The sequence below is a fragment of the Salvelinus alpinus genome, chromosome 24 (genome assembly GCF_045679555.1).
Source record: "Salvelinus alpinus chromosome 24, SLU_Salpinus.1, whole genome shotgun sequence".
Classification (NCBI taxonomy): domain Eukaryota; kingdom Metazoa; phylum Chordata; class Actinopteri; order Salmoniformes; family Salmonidae; genus Salvelinus; species Salvelinus alpinus.
In genome coordinates, this window is record NC_092109.1 from 36,233,945 (window position 1) to 36,255,614 (window position 21,670).

The window sequence follows — 21,670 nt, forward strand, 5'->3', positions numbered from 1 at the left end:
TTTATAAAAATATAAAACATTAAGATATGAATAATCAAAATATTTAAATGAATAGAATGAACTAATTCAAAGAATGAAAAAATAAATAAAATAATATAGGCATAAATGCTCAAACGCACACATTCGTTCTGACTGTCTGCTCAGACTAACAGCCTCACCTGTTGTTCCTGTCAATCAGACACGCAGTGTCAACCAATGAACCAAAGATGCGTGAGGGAGGGCCGAGCCAACTCACTCACAGTCACACACTTAGCTGCCGAGGAGAGAGAGGAAGGACAGCTGTGAAAACAACAGCTGGAAAATGAGTCGGAAGCACAGTAACATTTGGATGCATTTTAATAATGTAGACAATGTTAAAGCACAGTGTAGAATTTGCCAAAACAAAATCTCCTATAAAGTTGGTTCTACACACAACCTACACCGGCATATGCGAACTGTCCACCCAACTGTGAAGCTAGCTGTAGCGGAGCTTCGAGAAACTAGTGCTAGTGAGAGATGTATCCACTCGGTCAAGTAGGCCTACTCCACGACCCACAGCAACGCAGTCTTCTATGGACCAGTTTATGCAAAAGTCTATGTCTGCAGCAAAACAAGGCCAAATTGATATTGCATTGGCTAAAACGATTGACACCGATTTCCAGCCATTTTCGATTGTGGAGGACAGAGATTTTAGAAATTATAGCAATAGTCTAAATTTGGGCATGAATAGCATGCCCAAATTAAACTGCCTGCTACTCGGGCCCAGAAGATATGATATGCATATAAGATTTGGATAGAAAACACTCTAAAGTTTCCAAAACTCTTAAAATAGTGTCTGTGAGTATAACAGAACTGATTTGGCAGGCGAAAACCTGAGAAAAATCCATTCAGGAAGTAGTTTTCTTTTTGGTTTTCTAGTTTTCTATTCAATGCCATTACAGTATCCATTGACTTAGGACTCAAATTGCAGTTCCTATGCCTTCCACTAGATGTCAACAGTCTTTAGAAATTGTTTCAGGCTTGTATTCTGAAAAATTAGGAAGTAAGAGCAGTCTGAACGAGTGGACCCTAAAGTGTCACAGAGCTTTTTCATGCGCCCGACCGAGAGTGTGCCTTTCTTGTTTACCTTTTATATTGACGACGTTATTGTCCGGTTGAAATATTATCGATTATTTAGGCTAAAAACAACCTCATTTTATAATGAGTGTTTCTGTATTTGAATTTGGCGCCCTGCAGTTTCACTGGCTGTTGACGACGTCCCACATACCCAAGTGAGGTTAACTCCTTGTTAATCCAGCCCTAGTGTCAAATTTCAAAAAGGCTTTACGGCAAAAAAACACCATCCTATTATCTGAGGACAGCGCCCCGCATACAAACACATGAAAATAATTTTTCAACCAGGCAGGTGCGACACAAAAGTCAGAAATAACGATATAATAAATGCCTTACCTTTGAAGATCTTCTTCTTTTTGCAATCCCAAATGTCTCAGTGACACAATGAATGGTAATTTTGTTCGATAAATTCCTTCTTTATAGCCCCAAAATGTCAATTTATTTGTCGCGTTTGATTCAGAAATACACCGGTTCCAACTCGCCCAACATGCCTACAAAGTATCTAATAATTTACCTGTAAACTTGGTCCAAACATTTCAAACAACGTTCCTAATCCAACCTCAGGTATCCCAAAATGTAAATGATCGCTAAAATTTAAGACGGGATAATCTGTTTCCAATACCGAAGAAAAATAACATGGAGTGTGCTCCTGTTCACGTGCAACAAAAGACTTGGGACCTTCAGAGTGACACGTACAAAGAACAGCAGTACTTCTTAATTTCTCAAAAGAAAAACATCGACCAATTTCTAAAGACTGTTGACATCTAGTGGAAGCCATAGGAACTGCAACCAGGTTCCTAATAAATAGGGTTTCCAATTGAAAGCCATTGGAAAATCCTATGACCTCAATTCTTTTCCCCCTGGATGGTTTGCCTGCCAAATCAGTTCTGTTATACTCACAGACATTATTTTAACAGTTTTAGAAACTTTAGAGCGTGTTCTATCCAAATCTACCAATTATATGCATATCCTAGCTTGTGGACCTGAGTAACAGGCAGTTTACATTGGGCATGCTTTTCATCCGGACGTCAAAATACTGTCCCCTAGCCTTAAGAAGTTTTAAGGTAGAGCATGATTTCATTAAAAAAAAATATTAGAATTGTTTTAACACAAATCAAAGTCAAACTTTCGCAAAGTGTTTGATGCAAAACACATTTTTTAAAGAGCCGGCTCTTTTTGGTGAGCTTAGCTGAACGAGCGGAATACCCATCACTACTGGAAGAAATTATGTTTAAAGTAGCCCAAATAATTGAAAAACCAACAAACCACTTTAACTACAATAACATTCTCAGTAACGGCTACATAGTTCTTTATTTCTTGCTATGACTGTGATATGTTGTTGTTCATCTACCTTAGTTGAATGCACTGACTAAGTCGCTCTGGATATGAGCATCTGCTGAATGACCAAAATGTAAACGTTAAAACAAACACTTGTAATGCATGCTGGGTATTATTGTAATGAACTCCGCCCCCAAACAGGTACATATTTGGTCGATCCAGACCAGACAAAATCTAAACAGTGACTTCAGAAAGTATTCACACGCCTTGACTTATTAAATTGAGATTGATTTTTCCGCTGGCCTAGACACAATACCCCATAATGTAAAAGTGGAAATATGGTTTTCAAAAATATATATACAGTACCAGTCATAAAGTGTTAAACAAATCAAAATATATTTTATATTCGAGATTCTTCAAAGTATCCACCCTTTGCATTGATGACAGCTTGGTACACTTTTGGCATTCTCTATTTATATTCTATAAAATATATTTTGATGTATTTAACACTTTTTTGACTACTACATGAATCCATATGCGTTATTTCATAGTTTGGATGTCTTCACTATTATTCTACAATGTAGAAAACAGCAAAAATAAAGAAAAACCATGGAATGAGTAGGTGTGTCCAAACTTTTGAATGGTACTCTACCTGAAGAACCGTGGGCTAAATCAAAGACTGACATTGTATGCATGAAAGGAGCGGCGCCAATTGTGGTTATTCCAAAAAGCACCAACAGACTTTACAAAGCTCAGTACCTTCTAGTCAAAGAAGCTGAAAAGGGTATCATTCCCATTCATAGTGCGAAAGAAGTGCACTGGTTCCCTGCACGAATTCGCCCTATAACACACCAATTTTACCTGTTAGAAAACCATCTGGTGATGATCATTTTGTGCAAGACCTAAGAATAGTCAAATCAAATCAAGTTTATTTTATATAGCCCTTCGTACATCAGCTAATATCTCGAAGTGCTGTACAGAAACCCAGCCTAAAACCCCAAACAGCAAGCAATGCAGGTGTAGAAGCACGGTGGCTAGGAAAAACTCCCTAGAAAGGCCAAAACCTAGGAAGAAACCTAGAGAGGAACCAGGCTATGAGGGGTGGCCAGTCCTCTTCTGGCTGTGCCGGGTGGAGATTATAACAGAACTATGCCAAGATGTTCAAAATATTCATAAGTGACAAGCATGGTCAAATAATAATCATGAATAATTTTCAGTTGGCTTTTCATAGCCGATCATTAAGAGTTGAAAATAGCAGGTCTGGGACAGGTGGCGGTTCCATAACCGCAGGCAGAACAGTTGAAACTGGAATAGCAGCAAGGCCAGGTGGACTGGGGATGCTGTACATGCTAGATTACCCCTGGTGCCTAACACTGTTACCATTTTATCCCAGATGCCTCCAGGTAGTTGTTTTTCAGTCATTGATTTAGATAATGCTTTCTTCTTTTCTCTTCTCTTCTTTTGTTACTCCTGGAGGGAGTATTTTGGTTCAGTATGTTGACGATTTTTGTCTGTTTGCTTGTATTAAAGGAGATACAGTATATTCGAAATGTATTCAGACCCCCTTCCATTTTCCACATTTTGTTAGGTTACAACCCTAATTTAAAATGTATTAAATTATTTATTTTTCTCAGCAATCTACACAAAATACCCCATGATGACAAAGCAAAAACAGGTTTTTAGACATTTTAGCAACTTTATAAAAACAAAAAACAGTTGAAGTCGGAAGTTTACATACACTTAGGTTGGAGTCATTAAAACTCGTTTTTCAACCACTCCACAAATGTCTTGTTAACAAACTATAGTTTCGGCAAGTCGGTTAGGACATCTACTTTGTGCATGACACAAGTCATTTTTCCAACAATTGTTTACAGACAGATTATTTCACTTATTTCACTCATAATTCACTGTATCACAATTCCAGTGGGTCAGTGGTTTACATACACAAGGTTGACTGTGCCTTTAAACAGCTTGGAACATTCCAGAAAATGATGTCATGGCTTTAGAAGCTTCCGATAGGCTAATTGACATAATTTGAGTCAATTGGAGGTGTACTTGTGGATGTATTTCAAGGCCTACCTTCAACCTCAGTGCCTCTTTGCTTGACATCATGGGAAAATCAAAAGAAATCAACCAAGACCTCAGAATAACAATTGAAGACCTCCACAAGTCTGGTTCATCCTTGGGAGCAATTTCCAAACGGCGGAAGGTACAACATTCATCTGTACAAACAATAGTACGCAAGTATAAACACCATGGGACCACACAGCCGTCATGCCACTCAGGAAGGAGACGCGTTCTGTCTCCTAAAGATGAACGTACTTTGGTGCGAAAAGTGCAAATCAATCCAAGAACAACAGCAAAGGACCTTGTGAAGATGCTGGAGGAAACGGGTACAAAATTATCTTCACCCACAGTAAAACGAGTCCTATATCGACATAACCTGAAAGGCCGCTCAGCAAGGAAGAAGCCACTGACATAACAGTTGGATAACACGCGGTGGACCAGGCATCGGGGGGGGGCGCGGTGGACCGGGCGTCGGGGGTATGCGGTGGGCCGGGGCCATCCCTATAGAAGGGAGGGATGTGTTTTCTGTTTGTCGACATTGACATAGTTTATTATTGTGGTGTTGATAACGCAAACCATGATATTGAAGTGCTCAAAGTCTGTATAACTTGTTTATTGGTTGTGTGGTGTATTGGCACAGAAACCTGTTGGTGGAAAATCTGTTTCATATATTTTATATAATTATAAATATGGCATCAAAATGTTGAAAATCTGATTTCCCCCTAACTGAAAACAGGCAGGGAAAGTGAGCTCGTCTGTGGTGGTCAACGAACCGTCAACCTTCTGGCCCGTAGCCCTGCGTGGCATCGACTATGCCACAAAAGCATGCAAGAAACTGTCAAGATGGTGCCGACAGATAGGGCAGCTCTGCTTCTTGCTCCTAAGCAACTTTGTCCTACAAGCATTTCGCTACACCCGCAATAACATCTACTAAACATATGTATGTGACAAATAACAGTTGGTTTGATTTGAAAAGCATGCTTTAGTGGCAAAGTCAATATCAACATTTATAAACACAGGGTCACTACAGTTGTTATTTGTGCTCATTAACTTTATTTTGTGTTCAATGTATTTTACAGTACACAGGGAGGGTCATGTGATACTGTTTACTTTGGGGGGGGGGTGCATTTTTTATTATGACACCTTGAGTTGGACCAGCCCCTCCCCCCTTACATGACACTCTACACAGCTTGCATTTCCATCTGTCCCTTGCATTACACTGGCAACAAGCAGGATACTGTTTTCAGTGTCAACAACATAGATTTACCAGATAAGAGCACGCACGCACGCACGCACACACACACACACACACACACTTAAATGTGCAATTTCCAGTTATGTGACAAAACAAGCAGCACATAGTGTAGAGAATAGTTGTACCATCTAAATCTTGTGTTTTCAGCTGTTTGAAGCTGGTGTGCAAAACTGAGAGTAAAAGATGCAAAAAATAAACTTAAGGGAAGTATAGAAATAGCACACATAGAAACAGATCTATATAGTGCTTCTTAGACTTGCTTTCAATGAGAATTACATATCTTTAACTCACATTTCTATGTGAATTTGGTCAGGTCGCCCAAAAAGTTCCACAGTGCAGCTTTAAAAACAAGACGTACTGTCTGAATCACCATCAGCAGCAGTCAGATTATTTGCACCATAACACTTTAAATTATAGTAATTCACAGCACCAGTCTCTATGGTCCTTTCTAATCTCATAACTGACAGCATGGAATCTGAAACACCCCTTGGCCACACAAAGCCTCCTTCACAACTCCACAAGAAAGGGAAGTGTTTCTGAAGTCTGGGAGTGGGGGAGTATGGTTACAAACAGTTTTTTCTAGATGCCGTTTTTTTTTGTTGGAACAAAAAGTTTTTTCTTTCAGCCGATCCTGTTACACTAATCCCTCCTCCGTCACGTCACATCTCTCCTCTCCTGTCACATCCCTCCTCCCTCTGTCACATCCCTCCTCCCTCTGTCACACTCTGCTCAATGTGTCCCTTCAAACACACACACACATGCACACCACACATACAACACGTGCAAAATCTGACACAAATTCTATCTGTCCCTCACATATTGTAATAATTGTTATCAAATTAAACCCAAATGAAGAAATCAAAAGTCTGGCAAAATCTGAAATGTTACGTAAGATATTCATGAGGGCATCAACTAAGGAACATTGCCTGAATAAAGTACTATCTTAGTCTAAAGCATTTGTTAAACTTCCATCATGTTCCACGACCCATAATGCTTTGCATCATGCCCCGCCCTAATTGCCCAGAGAAGAACTTGGGGCGAGTTCAGCAGGATGTAACTTTTTGGAACGTTCAGATAGAAATTGGCTATGTAGAACAAACATGTCTCTCTGACACGTCGGCCCTATTCATGGAATTTCTATCTGCAACGTTCGAGAAGGTTTTTCAACTGAACGTGGCCCTGCTGGGCTAGAAGATGATGTCACAGGCATATATCTCATATCTCCCTCCCCCCCCCCTCCCCCCCAGAGGGAGGTGTGGTGTATATACACCTGCTCACTGTCACCCAGGTGGATACTCAGGAGACAGAGAAGACAATACTGACGCCACCATTCACAGAGAGAGCGTTTGAGAGGAGGGAGGGAGGAAGAGGAGGGAAAGACTGATAGAGGAGGAGGGAGAAAAAGAGAAAATAGAGAGGTAGAGAGAGAGAGGTAAAGAGAGGGACGGGAAGAGAGTCAGGTGTAGCAGAACAGGTATAGAGACACAGATACACCCAGAGGTAGGCAGGTAGGAACTGTACGCAGGAACAGACGCCTGTAACAGGTGAGCAAGGCAGCAATCTGGGATCTCTGTCATCTCTGGTGACCTACTATACATAACAGCAGCTTAGCGGAGGGAGAGAAGAGGCTGAAACTGAAGAAGGGTCAGCTGGAAAAAAAGACACTGCCAACCATTAAAGGACTGAGAGACGGGAGGAAACGGGAAGTGACTAAAGAATGTTTCAGTTCAGGACTCACAGACCCTGAACAATCCAAAGGGAGTGCCAATAGAGTAGATAGGGACTGTGAGACACAGAGGCGTGCGAACGTCAGACTTTCTAAGGACTCTGACTGACAACAACCAGCAAACAGCTAGAGAGACAGTGTGTTCTCTCCTCTGCCCCCTCTAACATGGTCTCTCTGGGGATCCAGATGCTGGGCAGCGCCCTGAGCCTGCTGGGCTGGGTGGGGGTCATCCTGACCTGTATCCTGCCCATGTGGAGGGTCACGGCCTTCATTGGAGCCACCATCATCACGTCTCAGACCATCTGGGAGGGTATCTGGATGAGCTGCGTGGTCGAGAGCACGGGCCAGATGCAGTGTAAACCATACGACTCCCTCCTGGCCCTGTCCTCCGACCTCCAAGCCGCCAGAGCGCTCACCGTCCTCGCCATCGCCACGGGCGCTGCCGGGCTCCTACTGGCCTTCGTCGGGGGGAAGTGCACTCGGTTTCTGGACGAGCAAGGGGGCGGGGTCAAAGAACGGGTTGCCGTGACAGCGGGCGCGGTGTTGATCGCCACGGGGGTGCTGTGCCTGATCCCCACTTCGTGGGCTGCTGGGGCGGTGGTGCAGGGGTTCTACAGCTCCACCACCGATGCCCAGCGGAGGGAGATCGGGGCGTGTCTATACATCGGCTGGGGGGCATCCATCCTTCTCATCCTGGGAGGGGGGCTGTTCATCAGCTCCTCCTGCCCCCTCAGGGCCCACGACGAGGATAAGAGCCCCTCTGTTCGCTACCTGGTGGTTCGCTCTTCCAACGGAGCCGCCTCCAGCCAGGCAGCAGCCTCCCAGCACAGCAGGGGACCATCCACAAAGTCCCAGGCCAACGACAAAATGGCCTTTACCAGGTCTCACAGCAGCCAGGCAGCATCTGCCAAGTCTCAGCCCTGGGGAGTGGTGAAAACCAGGCCTCCCTGGGAGGAGGACGGGCTAGGTGTGGTAGAGCAGGACTACAGGCCGGGGTCTGGGGGGAGTAAGGCACCGTCTACAAAGTCTCAGTTGAAAAGACTGGAGTCTCAGGAGAGTTTAGCAGACAAGTCTCAACCCAGTGAGGATGAATCCTTAAACCCAACTAAGACCTATCTCTGAGACCACACACACACACACACAGCATGGTTTATGGAAAATATGGACATTAACTATGCCTGTGTGTACTTGTTTACTTGTTTTGTGTGTAAAAAGTGATATTAGACATTTTAATATTTGATGAAGGATATAACTGGCACTGAAAGTTAGGTTTTCTTTTTATTAGTTGGGTTTGTTTGTGACATGTAAAAGCTTTTCCATGTTTTGTTGATGTAATAATGTATGTCAAGAAAAGTCTACTTCCCTTGATGTGAATATGTTTTCAGTCCCTTTAACAATGACCAGACATATACAGTAAGACTATTGATTAGTGTTTATATGAAGCTTCTTGGTTCTGCAGTTTGTTTCATAGCTTCATTTTGACACATTTAAAATACCATTTCCTCTTTCACGTGCAAAACGCAGAATCAGTTCAATATGAATTAGTATGTGACCAGCTACGCTATGGAAAGCCCCAGCTGGAACAAACCAGTTTGACAGAGAGTGAGTTGAGGCTGAGCTCACACCAATGGTTTGCATTGTGTTGGGGAGCGATAAAATGCTGTGTCCCGAATGGCATCCTATTGCCTATGCAGTGCACTACTTTTGACCAGGGCTCATAGGGAATAGGGTGCAATTTGGGATAGACTCCATGATGTTCGTGAAGGATTCAAATGTGAGTTTCACCATGTCATGGACATGTGACGTCTGGGTTTTGTTTATTAAAATACGGATGTTTTCCTGTTTACCCTGAACAAGTATATCTCTACCATGAGGCGGGGATCAAATGTACTGTCGGCCTACATGCTTCTAGCCTACTAAACCGAATGTAACAAACACAAGCTCTGTTTTGCCAAATTAGGATGACAATGCAGGTTTGAGCTCCCTCTGGTGTCTGGATGGGTTTGTACATGAACACAGTAACTCTCATTGACTTAAAGGGTATATATTAATGAGCAGGAGAAAACCCTCAGGCCCCAAGGACTGAATGTACAATATTAATAAATGTTTGGAACCCCTTGTGGTCTCACCTGGTCCATATATTGCTTTCATGGTAAGGAAACAAGTCATGTAGTCATTTGGGTGAGCTACCCCTTCATTGACAAACATTCATTTGAGATAAGGCAGAATAGAAGGTCGTTTTCACATAGAGTTAGGATTTCAGTGTCAAAAGGTAGTGTTGCAAAATTCACTTTCTCAAAATTACCAGGTTTTCCAGAGATCCTGGCTAGTGGATTCCTGGTATCAAGAGGGAATAAGCAGGAAACCCGGAACCCTCCAACCAGGATATTTGGAAAACCTGGGCGTTTTAGGAAAGTTACCGAAATTTTGCCATCCTAGTCAGAAGAGGTAAAAAAACACAATATATTTTAACCACCCCTATTCCTTTCAAATTGAACCTGTAAAAAGAAGGTATGATATGGTATAAGTCTGTATGAATGGTGTTAGATAAGATAAATATGTCCTCTATGAATGTACAGTATCAACTGTATTCACTTATCTGATGTAGACTTTAAAACATGTTGTTGTTGTGGTCTTTTGAGTGATGAGATACATTTTCAGACATTAACAACGTAAAATTGGTTAAGACACTAAACTGCAAATGAATTCAAACATAGTGCACCAGAGTAATGTTATGACATTCAGCTACTTGTTTTACATTTTAACCAGAAATAAAAGGACAGAAGAGATGACTTAAAGCAACACCATATGATTTAAATCTAATAACATTGATGATTTAAAAAATGTTTTTTGCAGTGTTGTTACATTTATGAATAAGAACCATCTGACAGACTGGGTAGATTTTAAACTGACAAAAAGTAACAGCCGCAAACTATTGGAATTGATGGAAGGAAATTAAAAACAAGTACTCCATATTTGATAAATTATATATCAATATAAGAGACTAAAATACATAAAGCAATCTAACTAATTGAAACTCAGAGAAAAATAAATAGGGTTTTGGTGAGGTATTTTTAACTGACTTGCTGGATAGTGCATTAACTGTTTACAAAGTAGTACAAATCTAATCTTTCTCAAAAACACATTCTGTACAAAGTTCTCCGGAGCTTTCTATTCCAGAGGTCTTCCAAAAGCTCCGTACTTTGACAATGTTGCCATGAACCCGTTTGACTTCCGAGGTATTGCGGTACTTGGCAGGTTTACATCACCGACAACATGTATTTTACTGTTAATAGACTGAACATAATTAAAACGAATCGAAGCATGCTTTAATAGATGTAAGATTAAAGTCCAAAGTGGCATAGTAACCAGCATGCCCCTCCCAGGACAAGTGAGATTGCAGCCACCCAGCCAATGTAGAGACAGTTCCCGAACTCCCACATCTGACCATCAGCCACTGACAGCTCATGCTGGTTGTTTGAGAGGCCATTGGCCGCCCAGCTGGAAGCGTTGAAGACACAGTCCAGAGAGCATGAAATGGATTACAGTAGTAAGAGCAATGTTTTCTTCTTGAATTCTGTGGGCTTCAGCTAATGCACATATTCCAAACAATATGCAACTTCCACCTACAATGATAGCTCTATTGATCAAGTGTTGAGCATTGCGCAAATATGATGGAAGCTTCTCAAAGGAGTCAGGATCATGCTCTTGACACTTCAGTTCTTCAGAGCTTTCGGCTTTCACAGGTCTTCCAAGAGCTCCGTGCTTTGACAATGTTGCCATCAACACGTGTGACTTCCCAGGTATGGTGGTCCTTGATGTCCGAACAACCCAAAATGCAGAAGACTGCCATCACCAGACCAACAAAATAAATCAGGCTCAGCCTCTGTACTCCACAGGCCATCGAGTGATCACGCTGCATGACTTGGCAGGAAAGAGACGGCAGTGACACAGAATATACAGTATATAGTGAGTTTTACAATCCGTCCCCATGGCGTGACATACTAAAATAAGAGAGTACGCCCATTCTGACGCAGCCCAGGTTAGGTGGTAATCAGGCCATGAGACAAGAATGTCAGATCTTCTGAATGTCCAGATGAAAAACCATCAGAAGATCTTGATGTCTGCACAGTATATTTCTATTGTATATCTGATCTAGACTCTTGGGAATGCTGTAATCACAATCGGTGATCAGGTGAATGAGCCATACTTGCAATGCCAAGAGTGTGCAAAGCTGTCATTAAGCCAAAGGGTGGCTACTTTGAAGAATCTCAAATATAAAATATATTTTGATTTGTTTAACACATTTTTGGTTACTACATGATTCCATATGTGTTATTTCATAGTTGGGATGTCTTCACTATTTGTCTACAATGTAGGAGAAAGTAAAAAATAAAGAAAAACCCTGGAATGAGTAGGTGTGTCCAAACTTTTGACTGGAACTGTATGTAAATAAGGTAATTCTGTTTTAGTTTTTTAATAAATTACCAGACATTTAGAAGAAAAAAATATATATGTTCAATATGTGTTGTGCTGTATTTTATTTGTTCCATATTGTATCTTAAAAGTGACTTTGGTCTCCATGGTGACTCCCTGATTAAATAAAGGTAAATCATCTGAGAGTATCCTGCTATTGACACACTTGTTGAATTGTGCAACAGAAAGTTACAACAGTAATTAAAGAGGCAGTCTAGACAGCACAGGCAGGCCAACAAAGAGCATGTTTTTCAGGGGTTACAGCCTTGTTCCTCCCTTTATGTTAACTTACACCTAGTGTATTTATGCAAATTAAGCAACATTTTCTTTATTTTAAGACATTTTAAAAAAAATACATGATACCATTAGACAATACTGTACATGAGTGCATTCTAAGAAACATTTGCATTTGACAATACATTGAAAACCTGAATTCTCCACTAAATCACTGAACTCAATTCATTATCTGTCCTAGCCCTTGATCGTGACTCTGAGTTCCATCACATTATACATAAGAGTCATTGGACGAAGGCGTCTTCTGTACGGGGGAGTTCTGTTTAGATCACCGACGCTCGGCCTGAACATTAACACGCATCGCTTGCGGTACGGTTGTGGAAGCACAAGGACCTTATCTTTCATATCAGCGAGATTTAAAAAAATATTTTTAATCAAAAGGTTCAATTGATACACACCTTTATAGGGTTAGGGTTTAGTGTTCCCACACGGCCATATCTCCATGTTATAGCGAGTATTTATGGAAGACAGACGGAAGACAGAGGGATCACGTGTTTTATGTGCAATAATTCACTCAATGTCTGATGGACATTTAAACAATTCTTAAAGTTTGGAGTATCTTCATACATTGTCCAACCGTTGTATTTACTATAATTGTTTTTAAAACCTTTTAACAATTTTGATGACCGTTGCCAACACAACGTTAACGAGAGAGACGTGCGTTTTCTTTTGATTTCTATCGGCATTGTTCCATCTGTCTATTTAGCTCCAGCATAAAGCCTACAGTACAAATCAGAAGAATGAATAAAGTATAACGAGGAATCTCACCTGGGTTGGCGCCTCCCCCTTGGGTTGTGCCGTGGCGGAGATCTTTGTGGGCTATACTCGTCCTTGTCTCAGGATGGTAAGTTGGTGGTTGAAGATATCCCTCTAGTGGTGTGGGGGCTGTGCTTTGGCAAAGTGGGTCGGGTTATATCCTTCCTATTTGGCCCTGTCCGGGGCCAGAGAGATACTCCTAATGATCGGCTATGAAAAGCCAACTGACATTTACTCCTGAGGTGCTGACTTGCTGCACCCTCGACAACTACTGTGATTATTTATTATTTGACCATGCTGGTCATTTATGAACATTTGAACATCTTGGCCATGTTCTGTTATAATCTCCACCCGGCACAGCCAGAAGAGGACTGGCCACCCCTCATAGCCTGGTTCCTCTCTAGGTTTCTTCCTAGGTTTTGGCCTTTCTAGGGAGTTTTTCCTAGCCACCGTGCTTCTACACCTGCATTGCTTGCTGTTTGGGGTTTTAGGCTGGGTTTCTGTACAGCACTTTGAGATATCAGCTGACCATGCCTAACCATGAGCCATAACTCAGACGATCACCTCCACATCAAACACACCTGCCGGGAGTGGTCGAGAGAGAGGAACGAGAGAAATGAAAGAGAAATGAAAGAGAGAGAGAGTAACGAAAGAGAGAGAAACGAGAGAGTGAGAGAGTCAAGATCCTGCGAGACCACAGCAACACTAAAGTTGCCTGTGGCCCAGAGAATGACAGGAGGATGATGAGAGAAGTTACTGAAAGATGTTTGAAGAAGCAGTAAGGAGAGGCCTCACTGCCAGAGGACATGCTCTTCTGACTGAATTCAAAAAAATGTAGAAACTGCAGAATGCCCCTTTGAAAAGTGAATAGGATCATTTGGAAGGAAAATTCCATCGCTCTCGCTTCTGAGTGGGAAAAGCATGTGACAAGAGGATGAAGAGAGAGGAATATAATGAAAGGGCACATCAGGGAAGCTCCCTTCCTTCTCTGTGTGCCACTTTGTTTCAATTCAAAGATTTTAGCTGATCATGATCCATATTATAAATGATATAAAGTTCAAAGTTCTGTGGTACCAGCTTGGTTATGAAGTGGTTAGTCTCCCAGCATGCATTGCTTGAGGTCCTGGTAGAGGCCCGTCTTATTGGCCAGTTCCAGCATGCCTTTGCTCCAGTCAACGCCCACAAAATGCCTGAAGCCCATTTTCTTCAGCTGCATATCAGACAGACACAAAATCACAGACGTCATCACTCACTTCAAAGCTGCAATACAAGTTATTCCGCTAGTGGGAAGAAGATATGTTTGAATTGAGGTGTTGTCAATCACCCTCCTCCTGTTCTAACATAGTGAGTGTGGTTTTGCGTTTTTACCAGTGATGCGACCATTCCGGTAGTCCAGAACCATAGCTGTCTCCCCGTCACCATGGAAACAGGACAGGCATTTTGCAGACACTACTCGGCCTGTAAAAGTCCAGAAGTGCATGATCCTGTTATTGAATATACAGTCAACAGCCCACATGTAGTATGTTTCGGTTATACACACAATTGCTTGTTTACAATTGACCTAGTCAGCCGAAGAGGTTCATTTTAAAAGCCATAGTGATCACAGTAAGCAGTCATCTATAAGAAGTCTGTACAATAAGAGTACATGAACTAGAATCATTTCACTACCTGATCATAGTTGTCTGCCCAGGTGTTGTAGAAGTTGACTGTATCCCCGACCTTCGCAATATTGCTAGCTGACAGGAGTCCGTCACATCTTCAAATGTTGTAGTTGGAGCTGCCATTCTGCATCCTTCTCAGTCCTCTGACTGTCTGATTCGTCAGGAAGGATACGAACACGGTAGAAAGCTATTCAGAGGTTGTGTTTGGCCCAGAAGGAGAGGGATTGTTCCGGAAGTCTAGATGTTGAGGTGCAGCAGCTGTACAAAGGGTTTATGGAAGGCTGTTCACACTGCTTAAAGAAACCTTCAAGAGGTGTGGCCCCTTTGAATACTTCACCCACAACAGCCCACAGGGTTTGAGCATGCCACAGGTTTGAACATGTTTGTTCAGGGAACTTCTGCCAATGTGTAGGTGGACTATTTTTGCGGTGGCACCTCAAATAGAGTTGCAATACACATTGAGTTCGAAGGATTGAGCTGGTAACTGGCTAATTGAATTTAAACACCAATGAAGACACCACAATTAACATTCATGATATGAAAGTAGTCAATTGGGTGGGGATTCCTATGGGTTGGGAGTGATCAGCTAAGGATCAGAGCATTGTCTTGGTTTGTTATGGCTTTAAGCTATATCACTGCTTTCTAGTGGCCACAATAAATGAATGACAAGATTTGGTTCAGGACTCCAGCACAGCAGGTGGCGGTAAATCACCAATATTAGCTTTATGCTTTTCTTCAAACACAAAATAAGAAGAAAATGAACTTCTGTGAAATAGAGATGAGTCGTCTTTCTATATGTGCTATGCACCATTAGCTTCAAATAGCTGCATTAGCCCCATTGGCTCCATTTCCTCCTGTCAACCTACAGCCTTAGCGGCGTTGGCAGAAAGCAGATGTTACCTGTTTTCAGGGATATAGTATTTTCAAACTAACTTCATTTTCCCTTGAAAAATACAGGTGTCTACATACACCTGCTACATTAGGTTAGTCAACCTATGACAGAACCACATGTAATTGTTGAGGTGCAGCACAGAGGTTTATGTGAGGTTCTCTGTTACTCTGTAACTCCATTCTAACTCTGCACTTAATTTGTTTCAGGGATACAGTGGCTTGCAAAAGTATTCACCCCATTGGCGTTTTTCCTATTTTGTTGCATTACAAACTGTCATTTAAATTGATTTTTATTTGGATTTCATGTAATGGACATTCAAAATAGTCCAAATTGGTGAAGTGAAGTGAAAAAAAGAACAGGTTTCAAAAAATTCTAAATGGAAAAGTGGTGCGTGTATATGTGTTCACCCCCTTTGCTATGAAGCCCCTAAATAAGATCTGGTGAATCCAATTACCTTCAGAAGTCACATAATTATTTAAATAAAGTCCACCTGTGTGCAATCTAAGTGTCACATGATCTGTCACATGATCTCAGTGTATATACACACCTGTTCTGAAAGGCCCCAGAGTCTGCAACACCACCAAGCAAGCGGCACCATGAAGACCAAGGAGCGCAAAACAGGTAGGGGACAAAGTTGTGGAGAAGTACAGATCAGGGTTGGGTTATAAAAAAAATATCAGAAACTTTGAACATCATTTACATTTAAGTCATTTGCACGGAGCACCATTAAATCCATTATTAAAAAATGGAAAGAATATGGCACCACAACAAACCTGCCAAGAGAAGGCCGCCCACCAAAACTCACGGACCAGGCAAGGGAGGGCATTAATCAGAGAGGCAACAAAGCGACCAAAGATAACCCTGAAGGAGCTGCAAAGCTCCACAGTGGAGATTGGAGTATCTGTCAATAGGACCAATTTAAGCTGTACACTCCACAAAGCTGGGCTTTATGGAGTGTGGCCAGAAAAAAGCCATCGCTTAGAGAAAAAAATAAGCAAACACATTTGGTGTTTGCCAAAAGGCATGTGGGAGACTGCCCAAACATATGGAAGAAGGTAATCTGGTCAGATGAGACTAAAATTGAGCTTTTTGGCCATCAAGGAAAACGCTATGTCTGGCACAAACCCAACACCTCTCATCACCCCGAGAATACCATCCTCACAGAGAAGCATGGGGTGGCAGCATCATGCTGTGGGGATGTTTTTACATCGGGAGGGACTGGGAAACTGGTCAGAATTGAAGGAATGATGGATGGCGCTAAATACACGGAAATTCTTGAGGGAAACCTGTTTCAGTCTTCCAGAGATTTGAGACTGGGATGGAGGTTCACCTTCCAGCAGGACAATGACCCTAAGCATACTGCTAAAGCAACACTCGAGTGGTTTAAGGGGAAACATTTAAATGTCTTGTAATGGCCCAGTCAAAGCCCAGACCTCAATCCAATTGAGAATATGTGGTATGACTTAAAGAATGCTGTACACCAGCAGAACCCATCCAACTTGAAGGAGCTGGAGCAGTTTTGCCTTGAAGAATGGGCAAAAATCCCAGTGGGTAGATGTGCCAAGCTTATCCCAAGAGACATATCCCAAGAGACTTGCAGATGTAATTGCTACAAAAAGGTGGTTCTACAAAGTATTGACTTTGGGGGGTGAATAGTTATGTACGCTCAAGTTCTGTTTTTTTTGGTCTTATTTCTTGTTTGTTTCACAATAAATATTTTGCATCTTCAAAGTGGTAGGCATGTTGTGTAAATCAAATGATACAAACTCCCCAAAAAATCTATTTTAATTCCAGGTTGTAAGGTAACAAAATAGGAAAAATGCCAAGGGGGTGAATACTTTCGCAAGGCACTCTATGTGTGTGCAGCATTTTTATTGTGTGTGTATGTCTATTGTTGTGTCTGTATATGGCTTAGCTGGAGAAAACAACTTTCCCCTGTGGGCATTAAAAGAGTATTCTCTTTGCCTCTCCTCTACTCCTTCACATCTCCCTCCTCTCCCCTCCCTCCTTTCCTCTCCAACCAAGACAAATGCACCGCCATCAGGAAGTGTAATAATTTAGAGAAGGTGAATATAAATAGTTAATGCCACGGACAGCATTCAGTAAATAAACTATTTGAGTTTTTTGTATTTTTAGATATACATTTGCAAAAATGTATAAAAACCTGTTTTTTGTTTTGTTGTTATGGGGTATTGTGTGTGGATTGATGAGGGAAAAAATTATTGGAATGTGATCAAAAGGAAGCTGGATGGTCACAAGCCATCAAACAAAGCTGAGCTGCTTGATTTTTGGCGCCAGGAGTGGCATAAAGTCACCCAACATCAATGTGAAAGACTGGGGGAGGGCATGCCAAGACGCATGAAAGCTGTGATTGAAAATCAGGGTTATTTCACCAAATATTAATTTCTGAACTCTTCCTAAGTTAAAACATTATTAGTATTGTGTTGTTTAAAAATGAATATGAACTTATTTTCTTTGCATTATTCGAGGTCTGACAACACTGCATCTTTGTTATTTTGACCAGTTGTCATTTAAATGCTCTAAATTAAAATATTTTTATTTGGGAGAAATGTTGTCAGTAATTTATAGAATAAAACAAAAATGTAAATTTTACCCAAACCTCATAGGAGTTGTCAAGTGTTGGTTCCATGTTTCATGAGCTGAAATAAAAGACCCCAGACATTTTCCATACCAACAAAAAGTTCATTTCTATCAAATTGTGTGCATGATCATTACACAGGTGCACCTTGTTCTGGGGACAATAAAAGACCACTCTAAAATGTGCAGTTTTGTCACACAACACAATGCCAGAGATGCAACTGGCATGCTGACTGCAGGAATGTCTACCAGAGCTGTTGCCAGAGAATTGAATGTTCATTTCTTTACCATAAGAAATTAGAATTTGGCAGTACGTCCGACCGGCCTCACAACCGCAGACCATGCGTATGGCGTCGTGTGGGCGAACGGTTTCCTGATGTCAACGTTGTGAACAGAGTGCCCCATGGTGGCGGTAGGGTTATGGAATGGGCAGGCATTGACCCTTTTCCATTACACGACACACTGACGTTATGCACAGATGCTCGTGACTCTTGGCGGCAGTAAGAGAGCCATCGCCATCTGCGCACATTCAACATCGCCTAGATGTACCTTTTTATTACTTCTAAATAAAATAACTTTTTGGGTTCTCAAACGCTTATGTTTTCATTCCTGCTTGAACAGATTATATTTGGTTGTGATTTGCTAAATAACTATTTTGAATGTAGCAGTTGTTAGCTAGAATGCTAACACTCATTAATATAGGCTGTAGCAAAAGTTAGCCATTTTATTGGTTGAAGTGTTGAAGTATAATGCAATTGATTTGCGATGATGACACAACCATTATATGAAGCAGGACATTATGAGCCTTAACATCCAATTATAATCCAAAAGTAGTGTGAAATGCTCTCATAAGCAACATGTAAATAGAGGCTTTTTTTGCGGGGTTCTATAAGAACTCCCCCTTGTTCTCCTACCAACAAGCCCGCATCGCCCTCGTGCACAAATGTTTGAAAAGACAGAACGGGCTCTATAAGCTACGGACAACGAACACAGTTGCATTTTATCGATGGCAATTTGAATGCACAGATATACCGTGACAAGATCCTGAGGCCCAATCATTCGCCACCATCACCTCATGTTTCAGCATGATAATGCACGGCCCCATTTCGGAAAGATCTGCACACAATTCCTGGAACCTGAAAATGTCCCAGTTCTTCCATGGCCTGCACACTCATCAGACACGTCACCCATTGAGCATGTTTGGGATGCTCTGGATTGACGTGTACGACAGCATATTCCAGTTCCCGACAATGTCCAGCAACTTCGCACAGCCATTGAAGAGGAGTGGGACAACATTCCACAGGGAACAATCAACAGCCTGATCAACTCTATGCGAAGGCGATGTGTCGCGCTGCACGAGGCAAATGGTTGTCACACCAGATACTGACTGGTTTCCTGATCCACACCCCTACTTGTTTTTTAAAGGTATCTGTGACCAACAGATGCATATCTGTATTCCCAGTCTTGTGAAATCCATAGATTAGGGCCTAATGAATATACACTGCTCAAAAAAATAAAGGGAACACTTAAACAACACAATGTAACTCCAAGTCAATCACACTTCTGTGAAATCAAACTGTCCACTTAGGAAGCAACACTGATTGACAATAAATTTCACATGCTGTTGTGCAAATGGAATAGACAAAAGGTGGAAATTATAGGCAATTAGTAAGACACCCCCAAAAAAGGAATGGTTCTGCAGGTGGTGACCACACACCACTTCTCAGTTCCTATGCTTCCTGGCTGATGTTTTGGTCACTTTTGAATGCTGGCGGTGCTTTCACTCTAGTGGTAGCATGAGACGGAGTCTACAACCCACACAAGTGGCTCAGGTAGTGCAGTTCATCCAGGATGGCACATCAATGCGAGCTGTGGCAAGAAGGTTTGCTGTGTCTGTCAGCGTAGTGTCCAGAGCATGGAGGCGCTACCAAGAGACAGGCCAGTACATCAGGAGACGTGGAGGAGGCCGTAGGAGGGCAACAACCCAGCGGCAGGACCGCTACCTCCGCCTTTGTGCAAGGAGGTGCACTGCCAGAGCCCTGCAAAATGACCTCCAGCAGGCCACAAATGTGCATGTGTCAGCATATGGTCTCACAAGGGGTCTGAGGATCTCATCTCGGTACCTAATGGCAGTCAGGCTACCTCTGGCGAGCACATGGAGGGCTGTGCGGCCCCACAAAGAAATGCCACCCCACACCATGACTGACCCACCGCCAAACCGGTCATGCTGGAGGAAGTTGCAGGCAGCAGAACGTTCTCCACGGCGTCTCCAGACTCTGTCACGTCTGTCACATGTGCTCATGTGCTCAGTGTGATCCTGCTTTCATCTGTGAAGAGCACAGGGCGCCAGTGGCGAATTTGCCAATCTTGGTGTTCTCTGGCAAATGCCAAACGTCCTGCACGGTGCTGGGCTGTAAGCACAACCCCCACCTGTGGACGTCGGGCCCTCATACCACCCTCATGGAGTCTGTTTCTGACCGTTTGAGCAGACACATGCACATTTGTGGCCTGCTGGAGGTCATTTTGCAGGGCTCTGGCAGTGCACCTCCTTGCACAAAGGCGGAGGTAGCGGTCCTGCTGCTGGGTTGTTGCCCTCCTACGGCCTCCTCCACGTCTCCTGATGTACTGGCCTGTCTCCTGGTAGCGCCTCCATGCTCTGGACACTACGCTGACAGACACAGCAAACCTTTTTGCCACAGCTCGCATTGATGTGCCATCCTGGATGAACTGCACTACCTGAGCCACTTGTGTGGGTTGTAGACTCCGTCTCATGCTACCACTAGAGTGAAAGCACCGCCACCATTCAAAAGTGACCAAAACATCAGCCAGGAAGCATAGGAACTGAGAAGTGGTGTGTGGTCACCACCTGCAGAACCATTCCTTTTTTGGGGGTGTCTTGCTAATTGCCTATAATTTCCACCTTTTGTCTATTCCATTTGCACAACAGCATGTGAAATTTATTGTCAATCAGTGTTGCTTCCTAAGTGGACAGTTTGATTTCACAGAAGTGTGATTGACTTGGAGTTACATTGTGATGTTTAAGTGTTCCCTTTATTTTTTTGAGCAGTGTATTTCAATTGACTGATTTCCTTATTTCAAATGTAGCTCAGTAAGATCTTTGAAATTGTTGCGTTTTTATATATTTTTTGTGTACATTTACATTTGAGTTGTTTAGCAGACGCTCTTATCCAGAGCGACTAACAGGAGCAATTAGGGTTAAGTGCCTTGCTCAAGGGCACATCGACAGGTTTATCACCAAGTTGGCTCTGGGATTCTAACCAGAGACATTTAGGTTACTGGCCCAACACTCTTAACCGCTAGGCTACCTGCCGCCCAGAATCCCCACCCAGTTGACTAATTAAAAAAATGGTGGAAGCCCTCAATGTCCATGCTAAAATGGGTTATATCCATGATCAGTCCTCTATTTATCTCTATGACAACAGGTACAACTCCGATATAAAGTTTTTTTTTTTAAAGTTGCGTAACAACCTAACCACTACAAAACTTATATTTGATCAAATAAGCAAAATAGCAATTCCATTTTTTTGTCAACCAAATTTGAAACTCATTGACCT

General features: G+C 42.3%; 1 protein-coding gene and 1 long non-coding RNA gene across 2 annotated transcripts; one reads left to right on the plus strand and one right to left on the minus strand.

Annotated features, from left to right (window-relative positions):
- Positions 1-7,038: 7,038 nt before the first annotated feature.
- LOC139552759 (claudin-4-like) lies at positions 7,039-9,536 on the plus strand. The gene has a single exon (XM_071364796.1). It carries the CDS (start codon positions 7,584-7,586, stop codon positions 8,538-8,540), a length of 957 nt encoding a protein of 318 aa, XP_071220897.1. The 5' UTR covers positions 7,039-7,583; the 3' UTR covers positions 8,541-9,536.
- Positions 9,537-12,206: 2,670 nt separating this feature from the next.
- LOC139552765 (uncharacterized) lies at positions 12,207-14,893 on the minus strand. The gene is made up of 3 exons (XR_011670473.1): positions 14,613-14,893; positions 14,313-14,402; positions 12,207-14,154 (listed from the first exon to the last, which is right to left on the minus strand). It is a non-coding gene; the product is annotated as an uncharacterized lncRNA (long non-coding RNA).
- Between the last annotated feature and the right edge of the window lie 6,777 nt (positions 14,894-21,670).

Coding starts and splice junctions, on each gene's coding strand:
- LOC139552759 (XM_071364796.1), top strand. CDS start 7,584: ATGGTCTCTCTGGGGATCCAGATGCTGGGCAGCGCCCTGAGCCTGCTG.